General features: G+C 43.0%; 1 protein-coding gene across 6 annotated transcripts in view; it reads left to right on the top strand.

Annotated features, from left to right (window-relative positions):
• The window catches only part of CACNA1C (calcium voltage-gated channel subunit alpha1 C), a 461,478-nt gene that overhangs the window by 337,141 nt on the left and 100,493 nt on the right, over positions 1 to 23,844 (top strand). For 5 of the 6 annotated variants that reach the window (XM_086886085.1, XM_086886089.1, XM_086886086.1 and 2 more), the window contains 2 exons: positions 13,428 to 13,518; positions 22,316 to 22,342. In XM_086886085.1, coding sequence (XP_086742211.1) covers positions 13,428 to 13,518; positions 22,316 to 22,342 — 118 coding nt within the window. Of the gene's footprint in view, positions 1 to 11,370; positions 11,446 to 13,427; positions 13,519 to 22,315; positions 22,343 to 23,844 lie in introns of all 6 variants that reach the window. The other variant, XM_086886088.1, reaches the window with a different exon arrangement.

The raw sequence follows: 23,844 nt of genomic DNA, 5'->3' as shown, positions 1-23,844 counted from the left end.
TGTTTTGGACTCTTTTGTTCAATTAAAAAAAAAAATTTAAAAGACACAGGAAAGTTAAATTACGTTCTCAGGCTCACCCACCCCACAATGCCAGTGGCACAGACTCTCACACCATTTTCTACACTCCAGAGCAGAAAGTGCAGAGTTTTGACCTTGGATAGCATCACATAAAGCATTTCCAAGTTTGATCAGGGTGGTTTTGAACTATTTTCCTTCTCTGGCAATCCACAGTGATCACATTAATCATTTTAACAAATACAGTTTTCTTGTTCCCCTGAATGTATGGATGGTTCACTCCATGTAAGTGAATCAAAAGGCCTGGTTTTCTGGTTTTTGTTAGAAATATAATTTAACAACCCAGCCTTTAGCAAAAGCAGCTTTTAGGTTCATTGTCCTGTAGATTTCACAACTTCTCAGTTTTTCCTTCTTTCTGTCTCAAAGGAGGCTTTGATCATAAAATAAAGAGCAAGGAACCATTTGAAAACCCTCTTCCCCTTCCTTCTCTGCTGATAAGTTACTGCTGTGGTAGGTAAATCCCACCTATCCCAAAAAGATGTTCAAGCAGTTTAGCTCCAGCCTGCATTTTCTGCCAGAGCACAGCAGAAAACAACATTTCCTTTGTTTGAACAGAGAGCAGAGGAAGAAGCTGCTGGTATTCAGGACAAAGCTGTGGCCAGTGTAACAACCTCCAATTCAGCAGCATCAGAAGGCCTGATATAATTTGGTGAAGAGGGAAAAGTGGTTCCAGGGATCAGGGAAATTCCCCCATTTGAGGAAGGTGGGCTAAATTGAGGCATCAATCATCCAGCTTTTTGAGTGAGTGCTGGTGGATAGTGACAGCTCTGAGATAATCAGCTGATCCTAAGAGGGTCACTGTGGTGAGCACCAAATCTCTGCACCACTTTCGGAGACCAAACTCCAAAACTGTGCTGATTTTTGCCCACAGGCTCGTTTTTCCTCTTCTTGCTCCCTTGCAGTCATCACAGGTTACAGCAAATAGACGAGATTCCAGGTTATTGTAGTTTACATCTTGGGGGGAAAAACCCTCATCCTATAATATCCTCTGGGACTGAAAGTGTTTTGTGGTGACCTACTCGTGCTCTCTCTCTCTTGCAGCTGGGATTTTGGCTTGTCTTGTTCAGCTCACATGTCCTTCCAGCTTCTCCCTTCCCTGTTCCTTGTGTCCTGAAGCACCAACACCTTTATACTGAGAGCTGCTGGAGCAGTGGTGTGTGAGCAGCTACAGCACACAGAGACTGGCATTAATGCTGATGGGGAATTAAGTTTATCCACTATAAAAGCTATTTCCCTAGCAAAGACTGGCTGGTGAGAGAACACCTCTGTTTTTCCTGCTAGAAGAGAGACTTGTGTTGATGTAGGAATTCTCTTATAGTACCAGTTTGTTACACAGAAATATCTTTGAAGGTAAGGCTTTAGAGGGAATCTGTTTATATAGCTGGGGAAGACACCTTTGTGCAAATAAATTCATCTCTGCCTGCCCTGGTGGCAAGTGTTTCTTGAAGCTGTCAAGATTAATCCACTGACACTGGTTCTGCTCCTCAAGAGAGGACATTAGTCTGTGAGAAAGCTGATACCTTCTGAGGAATTGCTTTATTTCCCATGCTTAGAGAGGCATAGATAGCATTTGGTACCAACATCTCCACAGAAAATTTTTGGAAGAAATGCCACAAACCCCCAAGCTGAGTGTTCACAGAGCAAGACCACTTTTTATTTCAATTTTTTAAGCAGATGCCTAAAGTATGCTCTTAAATCTTTGCAAGGACACTTATGAAGTGGTTTTAAAAACTCTGGAGTATTCAGCAGTTCCTGCTGAAGTCAGTGAGGATGGCCCACGGTCAGTGTTTTAAAATAAGTTGCCACTGCAGATGTAGCCTCAAGAGTCTGTGCACTGAGGAGAAAGCACTGGTGAGCAGGACTGATGGCTGAAATCCTGAGTATTGTTTTGATGTGGTATGAAGAGCTGTCAGGAGAGAGGCTGTGGTGCTCAGGAACGGTAGCTGAGGGACACAAAGCATGTGTTTTGAGTTAGAAACGACTGCTGGGGATGAGAACCAGTTTTATTACAGTAATGTCAGCCAAGATCAAAGCCACAATGTGTCTGGCCCTGTACATATGGAAATTAAATTATGTTGTATGTATTTCCTTTTAACAGGTAATCAAAACTAGTAAAAAGATGGGGTTCAGCTGACTAAAAACATCAATCTAATGCCAATTTAGACACCTCATCATACCCAAGACCTTCATTGTGAACTGACAGGTCAAGTACAGCAGCTTGCACTCTTGCAGTGTGATAGTTGGAAGGAATATGTCAAATGGGGTGTCAAAAATGTCATCCAGTGCCTCAGAAAAGGCAGCTGAGTGTGGTTAGTCCGAAGACATGTAGGAAAAGTTTAGTACAAGTAGAACCTTCAGTACAGATCCTGGGAGTTGAATGTCTCAAAAGAGTGTGATGGAGCCAGCTGTAACAGAAATTGTTCTGGAGTGATGGGTCTTTTCCTCCTTGTCTAAGTGTGTATTCATCATGACCTATCTCCTTGTCTTCCCTTGTGTATTTTATGTTATAACTGGAAGTTTCCTGTGCAGAGGGGTAAATGCTGAAGCCCAGACCAAGAGCTCTGTTTGGGAAGGGCTCTGAGCAGGAAGCCCAGGACAGACTGGGGGATGCAGGAGGCACAGAGTTAGCAGAGCTCTCCTGAGGAAACTCTCCTTTCCTCCCCCTTGCCCAGCCCTGGCTGCAAGGCAGCTTGAGCAGCTCATTGCTTGCTGAAGTCGATTCACAAGCCAACAGAAGAGGGCAAAGACAGAAGCATTTTGTTGTAGTGGGGTTAGAACAGTGACCCTGCTGCTGCACAGGCACAGCTCAGAGACACAGTCCTGCTGGCACTACACAGCTGAAGTGGCACATATGGAACCCAGCTGGCAGCCAGTGCTGGGCAGCTGAGGAGAACCAACAGCTGGGAAAGGCACCCAGCCCTTTCCAGGGCTTTGGGAAGCCTGGGAAGCTCGAGCAGGACCCTGGGAGCAGCAGTCACATCACCCTGTGCCTGCTGCCTTCTGCTTATGGGGGGGAATCTCCCCATCCCCTCAGTACACTCTGCTAATGGGATAAAAATCTCTGCAAATCCCCAGGATTTGCTCCTGGGGAGAAAAGCAGGTCTCTCCATGCCAGTTATCTCATAGACAACATCAAGCCCAGAGAGGTGGCGGGGGAAGGAAAATGTTTCCAACTGAGGAACTGCATTGAAAATAGCAGTGGCACCGAGTCTGCCTGCTGATTACAGCAGCCCTTCAGTTAGCAGGATTGTAGAGAAGAGACAACCGATCAGAAAATTGCCCTTTCAGATCTCGAGGCCTAAATTCAAATTCAGCTTTAGTGCCCACAGGTGCTGGCAGGGCTGCTCAGCTCCTCGTTCCCATTTACAGAGTTCACAGATCACAGTGTGATGCATCCCTCTGCTCCTTCTGCACTTGGGGAAGGGCTGCACTCAGACATGTCCCTCTGGGTTCAAACTGTGAGGGATTTGTAATGAACCCAAGGACTGGGGTCCCTTCAGATCAGGGTGAGGATGTTTAACTGTTTAACTACATTAAAATCCCTGGTCTGAAGTAGCAGAAGGGTCAAGCATCACAACAAGGATACAGTGGCAGAGCTGCAGGATCCTCACAGATGTGCAGATCAAAACCTAAGTGTATTATGTGGCTGCTTGAAGAACCAGGAGCAGAATAACAGGGCTATGCCAGGTCACGAATGACTTGTTTTAACACAGCTGTGTGAGGGAAGCTTGCATAACACCTGCCCACACTAAGCTTTAACTCAAGCTGTTGTTATCAGTCCCTCGTTCTCCTGCATGCTGGAAGTATTTGCAAACCAGGAATCTATTATTTCAAGGCCACTATAAAATGCCTATTTCTCTGGCTCAGGGTAATTAGCCTGTTCTCAATGCCTTGCTCAAGAGGTGGAAAAGCTTTAATCATATGTTTGACAAGCTGGCTTTAGGGGCAAGGCTCTTTAACTTCCAATTTTTGCTTTTCTCCTGGCTGTAATACACAGCCTGCCCAGCTAGCATGTCTCATGCTTCTGACTCATATGGTATTGTGATAATAGTGTCTAGTATCAGACTAGTCATTATGTTAGTAAAAGTGTCTGAAAGAACGCCACAAGCAGGAGCAGCACACAAAATCACCAGCATTTTATTTACTAGGCACAGAAGAAATGTAACAAACCAGGGTTTCAAAACAGAGCTTTATGCACATTTGGGAATAGGAGAGGTGAGCTCCATTTCAGGTTGTGAGGCTGAATTGAATCTGCTCAGTGTGATGCAAGAACACAACTCCAAAACCAGTGCTTTCACACAGCCCAGGCTCTGGAGAGACCTAAATCTCATGTTTGTGCTGCTGTATCTGGTGATCAGTGAACTGAATTCCTTGATTGTTTGCTGTCAAGGAGAGCTTCATCCACAAGCCTTCTCACACATCCCACGTGAATCCTGCTATTAGAAAATGTCTGCACTTGCTGAGAACTCATCTCAGTCAGGCTCTGTCTGTTCAGATGGACAGGGCCTTGCTGCTGTCTTTCCTTCATTGGATTAATGCTTAAGTATTTTAAGCACTACTCCTAAACTGAGTTTTCCCAAATGCAGGAAGCACACACTGCTCTTCCAGCTTGCAGAGTGGTATTTCAGATGAAAATTCTCAGTCATTTTCTCCTTCCTCCCATCTCTTTGCCTGTGTCCCAGTCACTACCCAATTGTTCTGCCTGTCCTTTGAAATAATACAGCCCAGTTTTCCCCTCACATTCACTTTTCTTTGGGTTTTTCTGTTTGGTTTTTCCACAAACAACAGCCAGTCCTAGAGACTAGTTTCCTTCTTCTACACCAGAGAAAATCCACTTTCTCATTGGCACAATTCCTGGTTGTAGCGTTGTGCAAGCTTCCTCTGGGGAAAATGTCCATTGTGAGCCACAGGGCATGATTTCCCACCCACTGCACCACCCAAACAGCCCCTGCTGTCCCAACCTGTCCCCTTACGAGCTCCAGATCACAAACTGTAGCCACTCACAGCTTTCTCAGGCATCACCCACCTTGAAATGGCTTTTGACAGGCAGGAATGTCATAAAACAGCCAGAGCTGCATCTCAGTGGCTTTGAAGTTTAGCAGTTCAGGTGTAAAGCAGACACCCAGACTCCCTGGAGAGTTTCTGATGACCTAAGCAGATCAGCTTGGAAGCAGCTTCTATAATTTATTTTTTTTTTGCTTCTCCCAGACTCTGCAGGGAAGATGGATTCACAGTGCACTGAAAGAGCAAAGATGCTGCTGCTGCTGGAGTAGAGATCATGGTCAGGGTTACACCCCATCCTGCAGGTGTATATTCCTGTGGGTGGGCAGATGCAGAAGTTCCCCATGCACAGGAGCTGCAGAAATCAGCACATGGGCTGTTTTAAAACCACATTTGTGCATAAAACCTGTGTCCTGCATATTTTCTTTAGTAACAATGCCAGAAAGAAATATGAATAACTTCATGATTATTCAAGGCACAAAAAGCAGAGGGATTATTTTAGTTGTTTTTACTGTCTTGAGGGCACTTCCTTAGCTGTTAGTTATCTTTTGTTCATGAACAGTATTTGTATCACTCCCCAACACATTATCCACAGTGTTTGCAGCTCTCATGCCCCCATTTCTAAGGTGCCTGCAATAATGGAATCCTTCTGATTTTCTAGTGAGATGGTCCTGCTTTTTGTGCCCACATGTAATTTTGTAATGTAATTCAGGAGCATTTGATAGCACTGCTGCCTGTCCTAAGTTCCTCTGCTAAAAATCATAAAGAATGAAAGAGAAAACTTGGAGAAGTCTTACAAATGTGCTGTTGTGATTTGTTCACAAAAACAAATTATTTTTTGTTTGTTCACAAAAACAAGTGATTTTTTTGTTGAAAGAGTCATAGATCCTCAGTAGTTCTGCCTTTCCTTCCTGAATTGCTTCAGAATTCTGTGGGGAACCAGGGAGGTTGCTAAAAAGTATTACACTGGCACAAGAAGCACTATAAACCATGTCCTGGCAAATAAATGCCCTGCACTTTGGCACCTTAGCTGCTGCTCCTAGCAAGGCAAACGATGCAAATCATTTATCAGGCAAGAAAATCAGTTTAAGGAGGTCATAGGAGGTCTCCAGATTCAGGAGAGAGAGATGTTTTTCAAGGTGTGCTCTCGTAGCACCTCTGTCACCCTGTGACCCAGCCAGCCTGTCCTCCTTCAGGCACAGGGATTGTGAGAGTTATTTGCATTGCCCTAGCAGGAAGATTCTCTGCATGGGATGGGCTCCTGCAGCAGGCTCAGGTGTTTGCTCAGTTACCCAGGGACACTGCTCCTCGTGCCCTTTTCAGCAGAGAGATAAACTCCTTTCTGCAAAGTCTACTTTTGGGTGAGTCCCATTGCTAGCGCTCAGGAGCACACATAATCACTGAATGATTATATAAAGGTGCTTTATTGAGGAGCTCTGGGTGTCAGGGGTGCACAGACCCAAATCTGACCCATCTTGGTTTTGAGCTGAACATGTTTTATTGTTGTATTGTTATACAACTTAGATATTAATTATTAAACTTACATTATTCTATTGTATGCATTGTTTTTACCCAAGCATGGATTTCTTGTGATCCCCCCCAGCCCCTAACATTGTTCCTCACGTTCTTTAAACAATAATTATATCTGATCACATCTAACAATTATATCATTTATCATATACTGACCACACAGGTGCAGTTTCACCTGATCTTTAGCGAGCACAAGGCCAAACATTTCTTAGGGCCTACTTTTCCCAGGGCTTTCCAGACCTAACTTTCTTTCTAAGTCTCCGAATTTTCTAAGATTTTAGAACCTTTTACTATCACCATGCCCCTCGTGCTTACGAGATGTTTTGAGACACCACAGGTTATGCAAAGAAAAGCTTTGTCCTTCAGGCAGGAAATGCAAAGAGATTTGAAATTCTTCCTTTCAAACCCAGAACAGAACATGTGTGACACTGGCAAAAGCTGTCACTTGGCAGGGACAGGAGTCTGACTGTGCCTGTTGCTTGGTCCTCTGTGCAACGTGCATTCCACTCACTGGCTGTAATGAACAAATATTTGTGGAATGCAGCATATAACCATCAATATTGCTGTAAGAAGAAGGGAAATGGCAGCTGCTCAAACCAGCCGAGGAGTTTGTTACAGTAAAATAAGTCCCAGGAAGGTTAATTAGCAGCAAGGTAATGCGTTTATAGGTGTGCAGTAATCTGCATGTGGTAATGACAGATCTGTTAATCACAGGCCTGCACAATTAATACATTTCACTCTCTCCTGTTCCCCTTCTGTAAGTATAAATTTATGTAGCCCAGAGCTATACCCCTCAACATGGACATATGGACACATGGTGGCCCTCTGGAGGGGGAGAAGGGCGAGTTAAAACAAGCCTTTATAAACAAAATATATACTTTTCAATTGATATTGTAAAATAGATCATCTGCCCATGAATAGAACATTTGATGATGCAATGCTCCACTCAGCAAAGCAGCTCTGCTCTGCCTCTGGGCTTGGGGTGATCACAGGTCTTGTCACTGCACACTGGCTGTGGTGCCTTCCATGGGTGGAAAGATGTTTTTTACCAGAAGCCTTTTCCTTTTTGAAGTGGATGCAACTGGCAATTACTTCATGGCTCTTTATTGCTGTCCTTGTGTTCAGTGGTTGATCCTCAGTGGGAGTGTGAAGTCAGCTCCTTCTCCTTGCAATTGTATTCATCTGTGCATAATCCAAAATTAGGTTATGCAAAGTGTCTGTGTTACATGTGTTTAATGTGATACAGTTTAAATTACTGCCCATTGTGAGTCTTGGTCCCTGAGCCCTTAGAAAATACTTTTCCAGGCATTTTCACAATTTTTCTGGGTATTTTTTTACTGTGCTAGATTTATTGACACATTCTGTCTAAATTTGGGCAGCATGCAACCACCAAGATCCTACACATAGTTCAAGCTCCTTTTCTTCTTCTCCTGTAAAAGCTTTTCTGTCACAGAGCTCCTTTTCAAAGCAGAAAACACTGAAGAATTCCCCAGTCACATCTAGTATATTTTCCTGACAAAATCAGGACATCCATGGAAAACTAATGCCTTACCTCTGCAGTTTACCTTCTGGATGCTGCTTGCATTTAAGAGCAGAGCCACTGATTGTTCCCAAGGCACTGCATGCATGGAGCAGAATGAAAGCTGTATCTTATTTAAATTAATGAATAAGATGAATGAGTGCAGCATTTTCGAAACAGGCAGAAGAGGAAAGCTAGGCAATATTCACATATTAATTAAAATGAGAGCTCTCCACCAAAACAAAATATGAGTAAAATAAAAAAAAAAAAATACGAGTAAATTGATATTCTGACAGCTGCCCAAAGACTCATTCATGAAATGATGGGCATGAAAGGCACCACGGGAAGCAGGGTTTTGCTGGAGACAAAGTCATTCACTTGATGCACATACTGTTGAAGGAAGCAGCCTGGGTATTGCAATTTATTCTTGTTGTGCTTGATGGGAAAAGAAATCTTAAATCCCAGCTGGAGAATTGACAGGACTGCTTTGCTCTTTAGATTTGCTTTATAGCTGTGCAGAGTCCCGCTTGGGAGACATTAGCATCAGTAATAACTGTAGTGCTTAGCACTCATTGTGATGTGTTTCATCTGCTCCTCTCTGAGAGGCTGGCAAGGTGAGTGCACAATTACAGCCAGAGGAACTGAACAGGTATGTAGAAAAGCTTGGTCATAGGGCCAAGGTGACACAATAAAGTGAAATGGTGGGATTTTTGGTGCCTCTGACCTCAAATGCCAGTGTGCTAAAAAGGAGATTTTTTTGACCCATATTTTGCAAAGTAATTAATTTCCCATAGACATTGGCATATTGGAGAAATCAGAGTCTGAATGAACATATCATAAAAGTCAATAAAAGGTATTGTATTTTTTTTTTTATATCTGAAAACCCACCACAAGGCTCTTTCACTGTGAATACAGCTGGATAGTCACTCTGTTCCAAGTCAGGTACCTAACCCAAGAATGTAAGATAAACATCTTTTTTTAGCCTGTCCCTGGAACTGAGGGCCACATCAACATGGCATTCAGAAAACCTGTGGTAGGAATCTGCCTCTGTTGCCTAACTCAAACAGCTAAATCAAAGAGGCAATGTGAACAGCCTCTGATATATCCAGTTTTTATAATTAGTGCCCAGATCTGCAGAGTCATCTAGTAAAATGTCCCATTAAAATCTGTGAAAAGTAAGTTTTGTCTGTGTTTCTGGAGCTGGGAACCCTTTGCCCAAGCATGATTTCTTCTGAGTCTTAAAATGTCACAGTATCAAAGTGAGATCCAGCAAGAAGCGTGACAGCATTATATAATCCATGGAAATAAATCTGAATATTAAAATTACTTCCACAGCCAAGATGACAAGCATTTCATAAATGCAAGATGTGACAGTGGAAATCATATTCCTGAACAACGAAGCAAATATTGTTCTCCACATGTGTGGAGGAAAAATCATCCCAGGACTGCACAGAAGGGTATTTGCTTGTGCCAGCTTTCTCTTTCAGTGGTTGGCTGTCTTTTGGCAACCTGCCATCCAATAATTCACTGTATGCCCATGGGGCATTTCATCAGAGGAGAGACATATGTTAGTGCAAGAGGAGAGCTGGTATCAGTGCTTGATGCCAGTGACAAGGAGCAGAGGCTCTCAAAGGGTCTTGCACATCTGTCTGGTCAGCCACAGGCTGCAGAACCTGCCCCTGTTTTCCTCTGTCTGTTAGCTCTCAGAGCTAGAATTAAGGACTAGAATTAAGAATTAAGAATTAGAATTAAGCAGGAAGCATTTTTCACATTTGTCTTTGAGGAAGCTGCTGTGTAGCTTTTGTTGCTGCTTTAACTGCTGCAGGAACGCTCTGTAAGTGATGTGAAATTGGGGATTAGGTAGTGCAGGGAAAAAAAAAAGTCTACATTCAGTGATGAGCCACACTGTGGCAAGATGTAAGAAGTGCAAAGGCTTCAGAAGGAACTGGAGAGAGAATATCAAACCTATTGGTCCCTATGATTTGCACTCTGTTGAATCCATGAGATACTTTCCTGCCTTTAAAAAGTTGTTTCGCTTCCCTTTAAAAAAATTGTCATCTGTGCTACCTAAAGAATATGTAACTGATGGGGGATTTCATCAACTCCAGTGGGTTATGGATACAGTAACAAATCTGAAAAAAGGAGATTCCCATGTAAGCCAAGTCACTAGGATTTGTATCAGCCTTTGCATCTTTTTTGCCTTTGTCTCAGCTCCCAAAATTACAGGGAGGAAACGGCCATTGAGATGGTATTGTCTGTATGCCACAGTCCTAAACACAACTCTGGTCTGGACTTGAGCCCACCATTTGGAAAAAACATCTCTTCCTGATTAAAACATTCCTGTGGTGGATTTACCACCAGCATTCTTGGTCCATGGCTCCAGTGATGAATTACCCGGACTGCAAGAAATGCCTGCCTTGTTTCTAGACTGGAGCCAGGGTGTGGGCACAGGGTCTGGCTTCTGAGAGCTGAGTCAGATAAGAAAGCCATCTGGGCTATATTGGGTCTACTTCCTCTCATATTCAGTTTATGCACAACTCTTCTGCAGCACCTTCTGTTTTCTGGTTGTGTTGAGTGGCCTGAATGAAGCCCACAGCACTGCACACCTGATTATCCCCAGGCAATGAGGGTGCTGTGAGGTGCCAGGTGAAGTGATTGTGCTTCTGAGAGCACATGGAGCTCAGCCCCAGTGTCCCCTCTGTCCTGACCTTTATCCTCTAGACCATCATTCCTCTAACACCTCATAGCATCCTAATGCTTTTGGTTGTCCTTAACATTTTCCATCGGTGCAGTGTGATGAGCTCCTGTGAGGTGGTGCCAGCAAAGTGATCCATGGGGTCTCCTCAGCCCAAGGACCACTGCACCTGCACCTCCCACTTTACTGAGGTTTGACTTTCTGCAGCAGTAAGGTCAGGGAAGTACGAGGTGCACTCTAAGACGTCTCTGGGACATGACCCATAAACTTAAATCCATTAAGTTCATGTCCTCAAGAGCCAGATATAAAAAAAAAAAAAACAAAGAGCAGAAAACAAATGAGTTTTGACCTGATGATCTGTTAGCAATATTTCATACCTCTGTATACCTTTGTTTTGCACTTTTAACTCACATGATGAAGTTTTCAGCCAGAAGTGGATATCATGTGTAAGCTGAGTTCCTTGTTTTTTTCTTTTGCCTGTCACTGGCTGCATGTTCTCTGTTGATGTCTTGTTCCTGGTACTTGACACTGACCATCTTGTCTGTGAAAGGAAGCCCTCCAGCTGGTTTGCCTGATGAGAAGAAAGGAAAGTTTGCTTGGTTTAGTCACTCCACAGAAAGCCATGGTAATGTTCCACTGCGCTCTGTGTCCACACTGCACGTGTCTGTGTGTCCGTGTGTCCGTACATCTCTGTGCAGACTGGCCTATAAATCAGCTTTTTATTCTCCTGCATGGCTCTTCCTGGCTCTGATGCTTGTGCAGTGTCCTCTTCATGTGCTCAAGCTGCTCTGCAAATCTATCTCGTGCAAATGTCTTCAAAACTCTTTTGCATTTGTGAATAAGCTCAAATATGTCTTGAAGGTGTTTTACCTCATCTTCCAAACTGACTTGTGAAATATCAGCGTTTTTGGTTTTGTTCCTGCAGGGCTTACTCTGGACAAAAAAAAAAAAAATTTAATTATGAATGTTGTTTTTTTCTCATAGCTTACTTGGCTGTTTCATGTATATCAGAACATGAATTCAGTTTATTCCTTAATTTGTCTTTCCAAAAGGACAAGATTATTAAAACATCTGTCTTCATAAAGGAGCAGGCACCATTAGAGTACAATATTTCATAGTTCTGTCAGGAGTGCTAGAGAGTCCATTATTTCATGCGGTCCTAAGAACACGGTACAAGAATTTTAGATTTCCCAAGAAGTGTGTTGGAAGCATGTGAATTGTTGTGATGGGATGAAGGAAAGACAATTCATTTTGAGAGACACTTCTACCATAATGCTTTCAAAGCAGTAACACAGAACATTTTTCAAAGGACCTTCAGATGTGTTTTTAACCCCTGCAAAAAGACCATGTCCCAATGAGCATCTGCAAACTGAAATGCAGAACCTCTTTCCTCTACATTGGCTCATTTTGCACCAATGACCCAGAAACAGACAGATTCTTGCTATTGAGTTACATATTCCTGCAGGCTATTAGAAATCTCTCCAACAGCTCACAGCACTTGCTCTCAAGCCTCACCTGAGACATGTACCCAACAGCTAACACAGGTCATGTTCTGAAGTTCTACCAGGCTCCTGGGAGATCTGTCCAACTCCTCCATCATTCAGTCTTAAGTATAATTTTTTTTTACTTTTTTTCTGTGTATTCCAAAAGGGGTGAGGAGGGAACAGGACACATATTGGATTCTATCCATTTTCCTACCTTTAACTGAAGGATTATGGATAAAGAGTGATTGGAGCTTATGCAGGAGCTGTGAGCAACAGGGGAAATGAAAATGGTGTGGGTTTGAGGGATTTTTTTTTATGGTCTGAAGCAAATAAAATCTTGAGGTTTGATAACAGCTAGAAACAGGTTCTTGAATCTAGATGAGAGAGGTTCACACCCAAGGTTGCTTTAATTTGATGTTCCATGGTACTTTGTAAAAACCTAGAAGGTTCTGTCCAGATCTTAAAAGATCTTAACATCTTAAATAATGAATATAATCCACATTCATTAGCTCCTTTGTTGGTAACATCTGAGTGGATCAGGGAGTCTGAATTTCTCTCTCATACCTCTGGTTCCAGTTTCTAGGTGTAAGGCTGAATCACATTCATGGTTGGTAAATGACAGATGAGCTATGAGCATTCTTCATGTGGTGTTTGCTATCAGGCTAACAGAAGCTGTTTATCTGGGTGCATCTCAATCCTGGTACCTTCTATTTGTATTCTAACCACTGCACAGAAGATTGGGGAGGTCAGTGAGGTGGTTGGGCTGCTGCAAGAGACATTTTTCTAAAATGTTCAGTGGAATCAAACAAAAGCTTCTTGTTGGGTCTGTCAGGTTTTTTACTTTCCAGTGGTTCTCATTCTCAAAATTTGCAGGAACTGGCTCTGAAAGAAGGTGAGCAGCTGCTTATTGCCTTTTCTTTAGCATTTGAGTAGCTTGTCTGTTGCTGAAGCCTACCTGCTCTGTACAGGGAGGCACTAGACTCGCTCAATAAATTGTTTAATCCTCAGCAGCTGCAGCTGAGGGTCTCCCCACGGGGCCAGTTCCCTCAGCCACGCACTCGTGAGGAGATGTGCCAGGTTCTGACAGCCACCCCTCTGCTTTTCTCCCCTCTGACTCTTGCAGTGAGCATGCCCACCAGCGAGACCGAGTCCGTCAACACCGACAACGTCCCCGGAGCGGACATGGAGGGCGAGAACTGCGGCGCCAGGCTGGCGTGAGTACCACACACAACGTGTTGGGGGGAAAGGCAGGACAAGAGTCAGCCTTTTCAAGATGAACAAAACCCACAGAGGGTGGAAAGAAAGGCCAAAGAAGATCCATTATCTTAATTTCCATGTAAACTCACTCTGGACATTAGTGAAGAGCCTCTCATTTTACACATCAATAAGGGACAGAGGGCCCAGGATGAGCAGATCTGGTTTTGTATAATATCTAAAAGAGGAGCTGGTGGATAACAGTGTTCTTATTTTAAAATTCCTCGTTGGTGGTAGACTTTCAAAACCAGTATATGTAGACTGAAGAGTGGAAATGACTGGTCTATTTTAATTTTTCTAAAGATTCTTGTACACTTTACAGTGTCTTGTAATAGAAATACACTGATGGTAACTCCCATCCTGCAGACAGAATTACACCCTTCAGATGCTGAACAGAGTACTGCAGTGAAAAAGAAATACAACAATTAGGAGGGATCAATGCCTCACTGAAATTACACCATTGTAATTAGTGAAGATGCTCAAGAATGTGTGATATAGCAGTTATGAAATGCCATAATATGTGGTGTGTTTTTTAGCCTCACAGAGAGCTAGGAGTCCTTTATTCCCTTTTAAACAAGAATGGACTTTATGCTGTGGGGCAATACATTATTCCCTCCAAATTTCCTTGACACATGAGCTAAACATATCAGTGCTATAGCTCGTACCACACTGGAGTGTTTTGAGGCTCTGTCCTGTCCTTGGAGGTGCCTTCAGGTGTTGCTTGAATGGATGGGATCCATCCTGGGGTGATGAGGGAGCTGGAAGAAGAGCTCTCCAAGCCACTCTCCATCATTTATCTTCAGTCCTGGCTCACCAGGGAGGTCCCAGACCACTGGAAGCTGGACAATGTGACACCCACCTAAAAAGCTGAAAGGAGGATCCAGGAAAATACAGGCTGGGGGCAGAGTGGCTGGCCAGAGGCCAGGCAGAAAGGGACCTGGGGGTGCTGGTGACAGCAGCTGAACTCGAGCCAGCAGTGGGCCCAGGTGGCCAAGAAAGCCAATGGCCCCTGGCCTGGGTCAGGAATGTGGGGCCAGCAGCAGCAGCAGGGCAGAGATTGTCCCCCTGTACTCGGCACTGGTGAGGCCACAGCTCGAGGGCTGTGCCCAGTCCTGGGTCCCCAGTTTGGGAGGGATGGTGAGGGGCTGGAGCCAGTCCTGAGAAGGGCAGCAAGGCTGGTGAGGGCTCTGGAACACAAGAGGAGCAGCTGAGGGAGCTGGGAGTGTCAGCCTGGAGAGGAGGGCATCAGGGGAGAGGCTGTGCCAGGGGAGGTGGAGTTTGGACACTGGGAAGAAGTTCTTCACAGAAAAGGTGATTTTCTTCACAGAAAAGGTGATTGGCCATTGGAATGGGCTGCCCAGGGAGCTGGTGGTGTCACCAGCCCTGCAAGGGATTGGAAAGGCTGGATGTGGCACTGAGGGCCGTGGTGTGGTTGCCAAGGTGGTGTTTGGTCATAGATTGGACTTGATAATCTCAAAGGTCTTCTCCATCCTAGTCAGTTCTGTGTGATTCTGTGATCTTCATTAAAAGATGTGGTATGTGGAACATGTTGTAATTTCAATCTCTGCTTTCAAGAGTCAGTCAGTGACTTACACACCCCAGGAGAAATTGTGATCGCTTTCCTTCACCTGCCATTGGGAACCTGCTGAGTCTTTTAGCTTAGATTTATGAACCTTTTCCTGCAGGAACCAGGCTAGATGTATCCACAGCACTGGGGCAGTTGTAGCCTTTTTCTTTGGCACCCCACCAAGCTGCTTGTGCTGTTGGCACAGTACAGGAAGCATCAGCTGGATCCCCTCTGGAGAATCATCTTTAATTCTGCAGCTATGGTTCACAGAATCACAGAATGGGTCAGGCTTGAAGGGACCACCCTGGCTCATCTGGCTGTGTCAGAAATTTGTCATCATTGCTTTCCAGCAACCTCCTGGTCTGGTTGTGCTTTGCTGTGCTGCTTCTCCAGAATATGTCAGAGTAGTAAAGTCCCTCATAGGTGTGGACACAGTGCCAAAAAGAATGGCAGCAGTTACTCTAGGTTTCATGTATTTTTAATATTACATCTTGCATTCATTTAATGTTCTTAATCTCAAAGGATCCTAAAGCACTTTATGAACTGTAAATGCAGGGATTGTTTTCACAGCATTAGAGTTCAGCCACCTTCAGGGTAAAATGTGACAGGTGTTTAAAAACAACAGGCACAAGTGTTTAAGGGGTTGTGTGAGGGATAACTTGCTTTGCACTGAAAGTGCATTGGGAATTTTGGCAATCAGAACATAATTATCTTAGCTGGAATGTGGCCAGGAGGGCTGAAGTTAAACCCAACTCTAAATGTAATCATGACTTAGAATGGAGTTTACTTAAAATAGCCCAGCATGCTCACAGGAGAATGGCAGTACCCTGATTTGGCATGAGGAGAAGGGATGGCTAAGCCAAATATATTTTAGGGAAAGAGACGTAGGAAAATTACAGAAAAGCAGAGCTCCATTTCTTCTTCTCCTGTTGTAAATGTTAAAACAGGGTCCAAAGTTTCAGCAGAGCAGGGCTGAACGTAAGATTCAGAGAGAGAAACAGTTTCCTTGCCACTTTTCACTTCATCTGGAAATGGGTGATGTATAGTAGGCAAATTGAATCCTGTTACTGAGAAGGGGTTGTTTAGTCCTTACCCAAGGACAGCTGAGATCCTCAAGGCCTCCCTCAGATTGCTTTTCATCTCTAAGAGATGGATAGGCCCCTTCCTCCATGAAAATGAACGGCTGTATCATTGAATATCAAATTCTGGAGTGAGAAACAAATTTTACCGATGCTGCCTGCTTTTGTAAAATGTTTTTTGTATTTCAAACTTGTGGATTTGAAAATTCCCTTGTTATCAACCTGCCTCTGATTCTGAGGCTTAGAATCCTGTCTGGTTTCTTTTGTTACTGTACCACACACTCAGGCAGAGAAACCAGCTGTCATTTTTGCAAGAAGTATTAAGTATTCTTCTTTTTACTAAGTCCTCATTCAAGCCTTCCCCAATAGGTCAATATTCCTTCTGGAACATATAAAATGTAAGCAAGAGTTTATTTGAATGAGTGTGTTCTTTTATTGAAACCTGACTGAGAATCAGGATTTGCCCCAGTGTTCAAGAAGAGTGAAAATTCACGTGGAAAATCAGTTGAACTTTTAAAAAAAACTTCCTCCTCAGTACTAGAATTTGAGTGCTAACATTAATAATTACAGTCATGCCATCCTGATTTGCTCTAGTTGAAGATTAGGCCTGGACTTTTGAGCAGTCACCTACTCCCTGTTTTCACAGCTGGATTGGTTAGCCAAGGTTTTTGTTGGACTGTTGATTTTCACCTGTGGCAGATGAGTCTCAGTATTTTTACCATTTTCTAAACTCACCCCGTGGCCATGAGTGCCCATTGCTTTGCTGTAAAAATGCTCATTCCCAGAGGGCAGAGGCTGCTCTGGGCAGGCCTCAACCAGACTGAAGCAACGTGGGGCTTTCAAGACAAAGGCAATATATTTATTTATATTTATTTCTTTCTTGACATCAGGCTGCCTAGGTTTAACCACCACCAGAGTAACATAGCTGAGCTTGCCATCAAAATTGACTCGTGATAAAAGGAAAGAGATGCCCAGGAGACTGAAAGAAAAAGCTTTTTCATTGAAGGCAACTTAGAATAACTCACTATTCTTTCAAAGTCTGTAGGGTTTTGAAAGGCTGGGTCTGTGACTGACAGAAAGATCTGCTTGAGGAGCCAGGTTCAAATATGCCTTTTGGAAAAGGAGATCTTCCCTGACAGCCTTTCTCAGCTCCACAGAGACATATGCTGTGTGAGATCAGGAGAGTACCTCCCAAACACAAACTATTGCCTACTGATAAATTGTCTCAAAGAAGCTTTTATTTCTCTAGTATCCATGCCTCAGAAACTGCCTCTATCAACTGTCCTGTCTGGAGTAATGCCAGCCTTCAAACCTGCAGGAGTTTCAGGAGGAATCTAACATCTGATCTGCCTTTACTTGTTGTGTAAATCCAATTGTGTAGAACTATAGCAAAATAAAATAAAAATAAATAAATATTTTAAAAATATTAAAAAAAAAAAACCTGAAAAACCAAAAACAAACCCCAATTTAATTCATTATCATTTCTGGTGTAATTCTGCTGGTGACAGGAGTGCTGAGGCCCGGCACAGTTCACTTCCTAAGGGTATTCACATTATCAGGCATCTGAATTTGCAAATGGTTTTGCAGGCTTCCACAGGACGCTGAAAAGCATCCCACAGCTTCCACAGTATATTATTCCTGTCATGATATTGCCTTGTACTGGGCTGACATCTGCCCTGCAGTAGGACCACACCAGCTTTTATCCTCAAGGACAGCATTTGGAAGTGGAACTTATCTTATTTTGACAGGTCACAGCTTTCATAACCTGTTGACTCAGGGTGTGAAGAAACACGTTTCCTCTGCAGCAGGCACCAGTGGGACAAACCCAGAGCCAGGGTTTTGTGTACAGGATATTCTTACACCCAGGGCTTCCCAATAGTTTCCCTGAGCCTCTGGGGTTATTGCTGTGCAGAATTCAGATTCCTGAGGACAGGCTATTGCTCATAATCAGGAGTAATCTGTTCTGTGCAGGGTGACAGCATATGTAATCTTCTAATACATTCAGAATGTTAATTTTCTAACACAACCATACAGATCTGGAGTGCCACAATAGAGCTTGCTTTTATACATATGCATTAGCTCAAAAAAAAAGAAAAAAAGACCTTTGTGGAAACTAATGCTCCATAGAGCCTCAACAGAAAAGTAAAGCACTTGAGCTCCAAAGGAAAGAGAGCTCAAAATTATCTGCTTTCATTGAAACAATAACCCACTTGGCATTTTCACCTTGGCCAGGATTTCCATACATATGGGGGACAGCTCAATTGCTGTTCCACCAAAGACAGTTCAAACAATAAAACAGGATAAACCAAAATCAACAACCTACACTGGCTTCCCAACTGCAAACAGTGCATCCTGAAAATTTTATGAGCAGTGGAAGCTGAATCCCTGGCAGCTGAATGATCAGTGATTCTTCCCTTGGTGCTTTTCTGGCATGGAAATTAATTCCTGTGCACTTCTTTTAACAATCAGTATAGGGGCCAGTGGAAAAAGTAAAAGTTTTCTTGCAGGTTTGCTGTAGCTGCTGCTGGTTTTCACTTTATGAGGAGATTCAACCAAAGTTCCCATCACATCAGGAACAGTGGGAAGAAAAGTCTGCCAAAAGCTGTGAAACCACTGCTGACTTCAGCAGGAAAACTCACAGGATCAGCCCTTATGTGTCAGTCTCAGATCCTGCTCTCCAACTTATTATGAGCAAGGTGCTTTTAATATTCACAGTCAGCTCTGGGTGTGTGTCTAAAGCATGCCCTTATGGAAGAGAAATTTTCTTCCTGCTTCAGATTCTGTGACAGGCCTTTCCTGTGACCTGCCACAGGGAGAGCAGGATTATTTACTGAATGCTTAAATGCTGGCCTGTTTTCCCAGCCTTGGAGAAAGCCTGTTGAATAGCAAACCAACTCAATTTTATGCTGGACAGATCCAATTTTCTTAAGGTTATTCTTTAGATTCTTATTGTGCCACCTTTCCAGTAACTGCATGAATTGCACCAAAACAGGATCCAAATCACACCAGGACTGCTTCCTTGAAGCACTAAAATCTGTAAGATATGGCCAGTGGAGCTCTTTAGATGTTGTCCAAAGTTGTATATAACCTAGAAGCTTTGTAAAGTCCATTTCTGTGTTTTCTGCTAGCTTTTACTGGTGTCCAAAGGCTTTTGTGAGTCCTTATGAAGATCTGGTTGCCTCTAAGCTGGGATCATACAATATAAAAGCAGTTCTGACCCAGAGAGTTAGATAATGGCCATGTTTGATAATGTCCACACCCAGAAAACAACTGTAATGTGGCCTTTGTGTCATGCTTGGTGACCTACAAAATTTTTCCAGGGTCGTCTGTTGTGTGTACAATTCCACAGAGCCCTCAATCCCTGTTACACAAAACTGTCACATCCTTCACAAACACCTTCTCTGGTGTCCACCATGAACAGGGAAATGAAGACTTTATCTCTCAGAATGTGGGATATCTCATTACATTTGAGTTGTGCTGATTATCCAGAATTCACATTGATAAAAGCCTTTAAATTTCACCATCTTATCTGTGTGTTGTACATAAGTGTGTAAGGCTGGAGAAGTTCTAGAGAATTTCAAAGACAGCTAGTCAAACAGTAGCAATCTGATTTTTGTGTTTGTCTTTCTCAAATACAAGCTGAGTTACATGGTTCCTGTGATAAAAGCACTCAGTAGTGATCTGAAGTGGTTTTCCTTAGGCTCCTGTATCATAATTCTAAACAAGAGTTTCTCAAGGCATTCCAGAGTTGGGCACAATTGGAGTCACCCTTTTTCTCCCAACAACATAAACCTCCCAGGACACCAGAGATGCAACAGATCCATCTTTAAACTTTAAACAGCAGAGAATCTGGTCCACTCTGAACCCATTAAGTGCCAGCTTGGAGTGTCACAGACACTGCAGCAAAGCCCTTTTTCCAGACTATTTGACAGTTCCCAGTGATGCTATAAAAGCATTTTTTTTATGTGACATTGGTAATCCAAGTTCTGAAAAAAATTTTATTTCAAATGACATAAGAGTCATTTGAAAAACGTGTTTCAGATTCGTGCATAATGTTTTCAGAAACGTTTATTATAGAGTTTATTTCCAAAATTCCATTTCACTCTCTGATTCTACCTCTAAATATAAATCTAATCCTCCTTCCTTGTCCTGTTCTATATATATAGCACACCCACATGTGATAAAGCCTTCTGCCACAGCAGTAAGGCAAGGTGGAGGGAGGGGGATGAAGGCTGTAGGTAACCTGTGGGAGCACTGAATGCACTTGGCTGCTGCTCATAATGCTCCAAAGATATAATTATCACATGCATGATGAGTACTACACCTGCTGCATCTCTTTTGCTTAAATAAATAAAAGATTTCAGTGCTGCCTCACCGAGAAACCATTAACCAGAGAGGTCACCAGAGGGTTTCACACTCCCTGTCCTTCCCCTCCCATCTCTCTCTCTTGCTCTCTCGCTCTCTCTCCCCCTCTCTCCCTGCCAAACTATTCCTACCAAAATCCTCACCACCTCCTTTCCAGTGCTCAGCTTTCTGCTTCCTTGTGATTTTTGCATCTTTTCACTTCCCATCTCCGAGCCTTCCTTCCTGTTGCCTGTAAATCTGCTCCATTACAGTTCCTAGGTAGTGACTACCGCGCCAGAATTCTCAGTGAGAAGCAGGAATAGCTTTAACATTGAGGATGTGTTCTGTAGGTGCCTCACTCGGCATCTTTGTTGGATCTTGTTTTGTCTCTGCAGCACAATTTAGCATTCTGCCCTGCCAGAGCATTATTTCTTCTCTCTCAGGAGCCCTGCAGGTGTCTGTAACCTCACTGCTGCCCAGTGTGTGGCCTAGACAAGCTGCCTGTGACACTGCAGGGATGATGTATTCGGGTGTTTGGCACAAAGGCTTTTTTCTTTCCTTTGGCTCAGCCCATCTGCTGGTGAAAAGTTCCCCTGACTAAAACCTCTTCCACGACCTGTGGCTGATTCCTTGTCACTGGCTGATGTCCTCCAGCAGGGACAGCACCATTGTCAAGGCTGCTGGAGTGAGAAGTGTGAGATGCTTGGGGAATCTCATTCTCCCATCCCTGCTAACAGTGAATCCAGTTTTAGGGCAGTGCAGTAAGGCCTCTGCTGACTGCTGACAACAATGACTCACTTTCTCGTCACAGAGGGAACCTCAAGGAATGCTTCCACCCAGCAGAAATACCTTTTTTTTTTGATAGTCATTCCCCAGATTCTCATTTCTGCTGCTATTGGTAGTAGGTTTTGCAGCTTCTTAAGTCACCTCTGACTCACACCATTGTATCCACATCCATTTATTTCTCTCTGTGCACCATTATGGATTTACCAAAAAGTGTTCAAAGGCCTCACAGGACGTGCCAAGCAGAGCAAGGTAGTGGCTTAAGAACTTGGGCCAATTTCTAGCTTTGCCTGTGACTCCTCATAAAAGATTAATGAGATTATTTGGGTGAATAAATCCAAATGCATAGAATTAGGTATTTAAACACACATATAGTGGGAATATGGCCATATTTTCAGGAATGATTAATTCTCAAAATTTCATTGATAGCAACAGAATCTATTATTGTATAATCAATTTACAAAGATAACCAAGGCAAGTAAGTGTTAGTATCAAAGTTTAAAATTATTTGCCATGCACGGCTTTTCCTTCAATTACTGAAAAAAAAGCCCCATTGTTTTCACCATTATTGTTTCATAATGTGCTTATAGATCCTGAAATGACAGGTGATGTGTGAGAGCAACAAATCTATCTGTAAAAAAAATACATATTTTAACATAAGGAAAAAAAAATAGTGACAAAAAAAAAAACAAAAGTCATACTTGAGAGGTTGTAGAGTTCACTGATATCTGTAGTGTTAGAATCCCACCATGGCATGATTTCTGCTTCATGAGTCCCACCAAAACACAAGATTTGGTTATTGGGGTGTTCTAGCCATGCCCAGTGCCCACACTGACTGACTTACCCACAGATGCAAGGGGAGAACAGCATGGATTAAAAAAAAAAGCATTGAGCTTAATTTTGTTTCTTTCTATTGCTGTTCTCACAAAAGCCTGGGAGGTGAGGGGCAGCTTCAGAGGTCTAATGGCAATTCTTGTCTTTCAGGCATCGGATCTCAAAATCAAAATTTAGGTAAGTAAAACTGGTTTTGGCTTTTCCTCCTTTCCACTGTTTTTGTTCTGTTCTGAAGGGGTTTATACCAGCATGGATGCAGTGGTGATTCTAGGAGATTCTGTGAATTATGTCAGATTTTAGTCATAATTTTTTTCTTAGTTTCACATTGAAATAAGGCACAGGGACTATGGACTACTGAAGTACCTATCTATGCTACCTGTGGATCTCAAACTGTAAAATATAAAATCAGAAATAAAATAACCAGTTCAACCACATAATTCTACTACATCCATCAACATCAATCCTGTCAGCTCAAGGCTCTATTGGTTGAATTTCTCTGCTTTGCTTGATTGTAAAGATTTTGACTGATGAAGCTGGCATTTAATTGAGAAATTCTTCCATTCACCCTGGGCCATGGGGAGCTTCTCTGGTGGTGTTTGCTTTTCTGTTGACTTCGAGATTTTGGGAAAGTGAAGCAGTCCCAAGATGGCAATTTCTGGGGTTTCTCTGGGGAGGCTGACTAAACTCATGGAACTCATTTCTGCTCCTTTGGTAGGAGCTCAGCTGCCTCCATAACCCTGGATTCAAAGTCAGTTTTATAAAACACTACATGAATTTTCAGAATAACTGCAGGAAATGCATAACTGGGTCCTGCTTACCTAAAAATGTCAGTTTGGGAAGCACCTAGGTGACATCCCCATGTAAAGAGTGGAGGTAAAAGCACAGAAAACACTGTACATTGTCATGTGCATGCACATTTGTGCACAAGTACGCACAAAAGCACTGCAATTGCAAAAGTTTTAATGACAAAATAATTGTCTAAGCGTGGTGCCCACTTTGGAAGTTGGGAAGATTATTTCTTGTCCCAGATCCACTGCAAAACACACAAGGTATCTGTTTGTGATAGACTGGGTGCCTTTATAAATTACATAGGTAAAACACCCTAGATCTGACCACCTGTTAAAATGTTGCTGCAAAATTCCTGTTCAGGTTGTGTTTATGTGATCTGGCTTTAGTTCCTATAGATGAGAGCCCTGATCTCAGGCATGGCAATAGTTTGCCACTGAAAATGATACACAGGACAAGAGCAGCCAAGAAAAGTTCTTCCTCCTGCAACATCATGTGTGTGTGTGCCACTTCAGACACACACACATATATATGTAGTATCTATATAAAACTATTAGATTTATTATACAGTGGCAAGTGTTGCCTGGAAACTGGTTGCTATGCAAGTTAAATTCTGAAGAGTAGGAGGTGTGTAATTAGCTTTAAATATCTTCTGTGGTTAGTAATTACCCTGAGAAATCAGTGACACAAGGGGATGTGTTCATGGAAGGCAAACTTTAAAAACTCTCTTGATTAGCAAATGGTACCCTTAGTTCCAGGCATGAAGGTGAGATGCTGAAGTCCCCTAAGTTTGGGGATTTTTTCAGAACTAGCCCTTGTATTGGGCTTACTCCTGAATGTTGCTGCATGCTGGAAATGTTCTTTGGCTTTTATTTGACCTCAAGTCTCCAAAG

The sequence above is a fragment of the Cyanistes caeruleus genome, chromosome 4, assembly GCF_971803275.1.
Source record: "Cyanistes caeruleus chromosome 4, bCyaCae1.hap1.1, whole genome shotgun sequence".
NCBI lineage: Eukaryota > Metazoa > Chordata > Aves > Passeriformes > Paridae > Cyanistes > Cyanistes caeruleus.
This window is presented reverse-complemented; position numbering and strand designations above follow the sequence as displayed.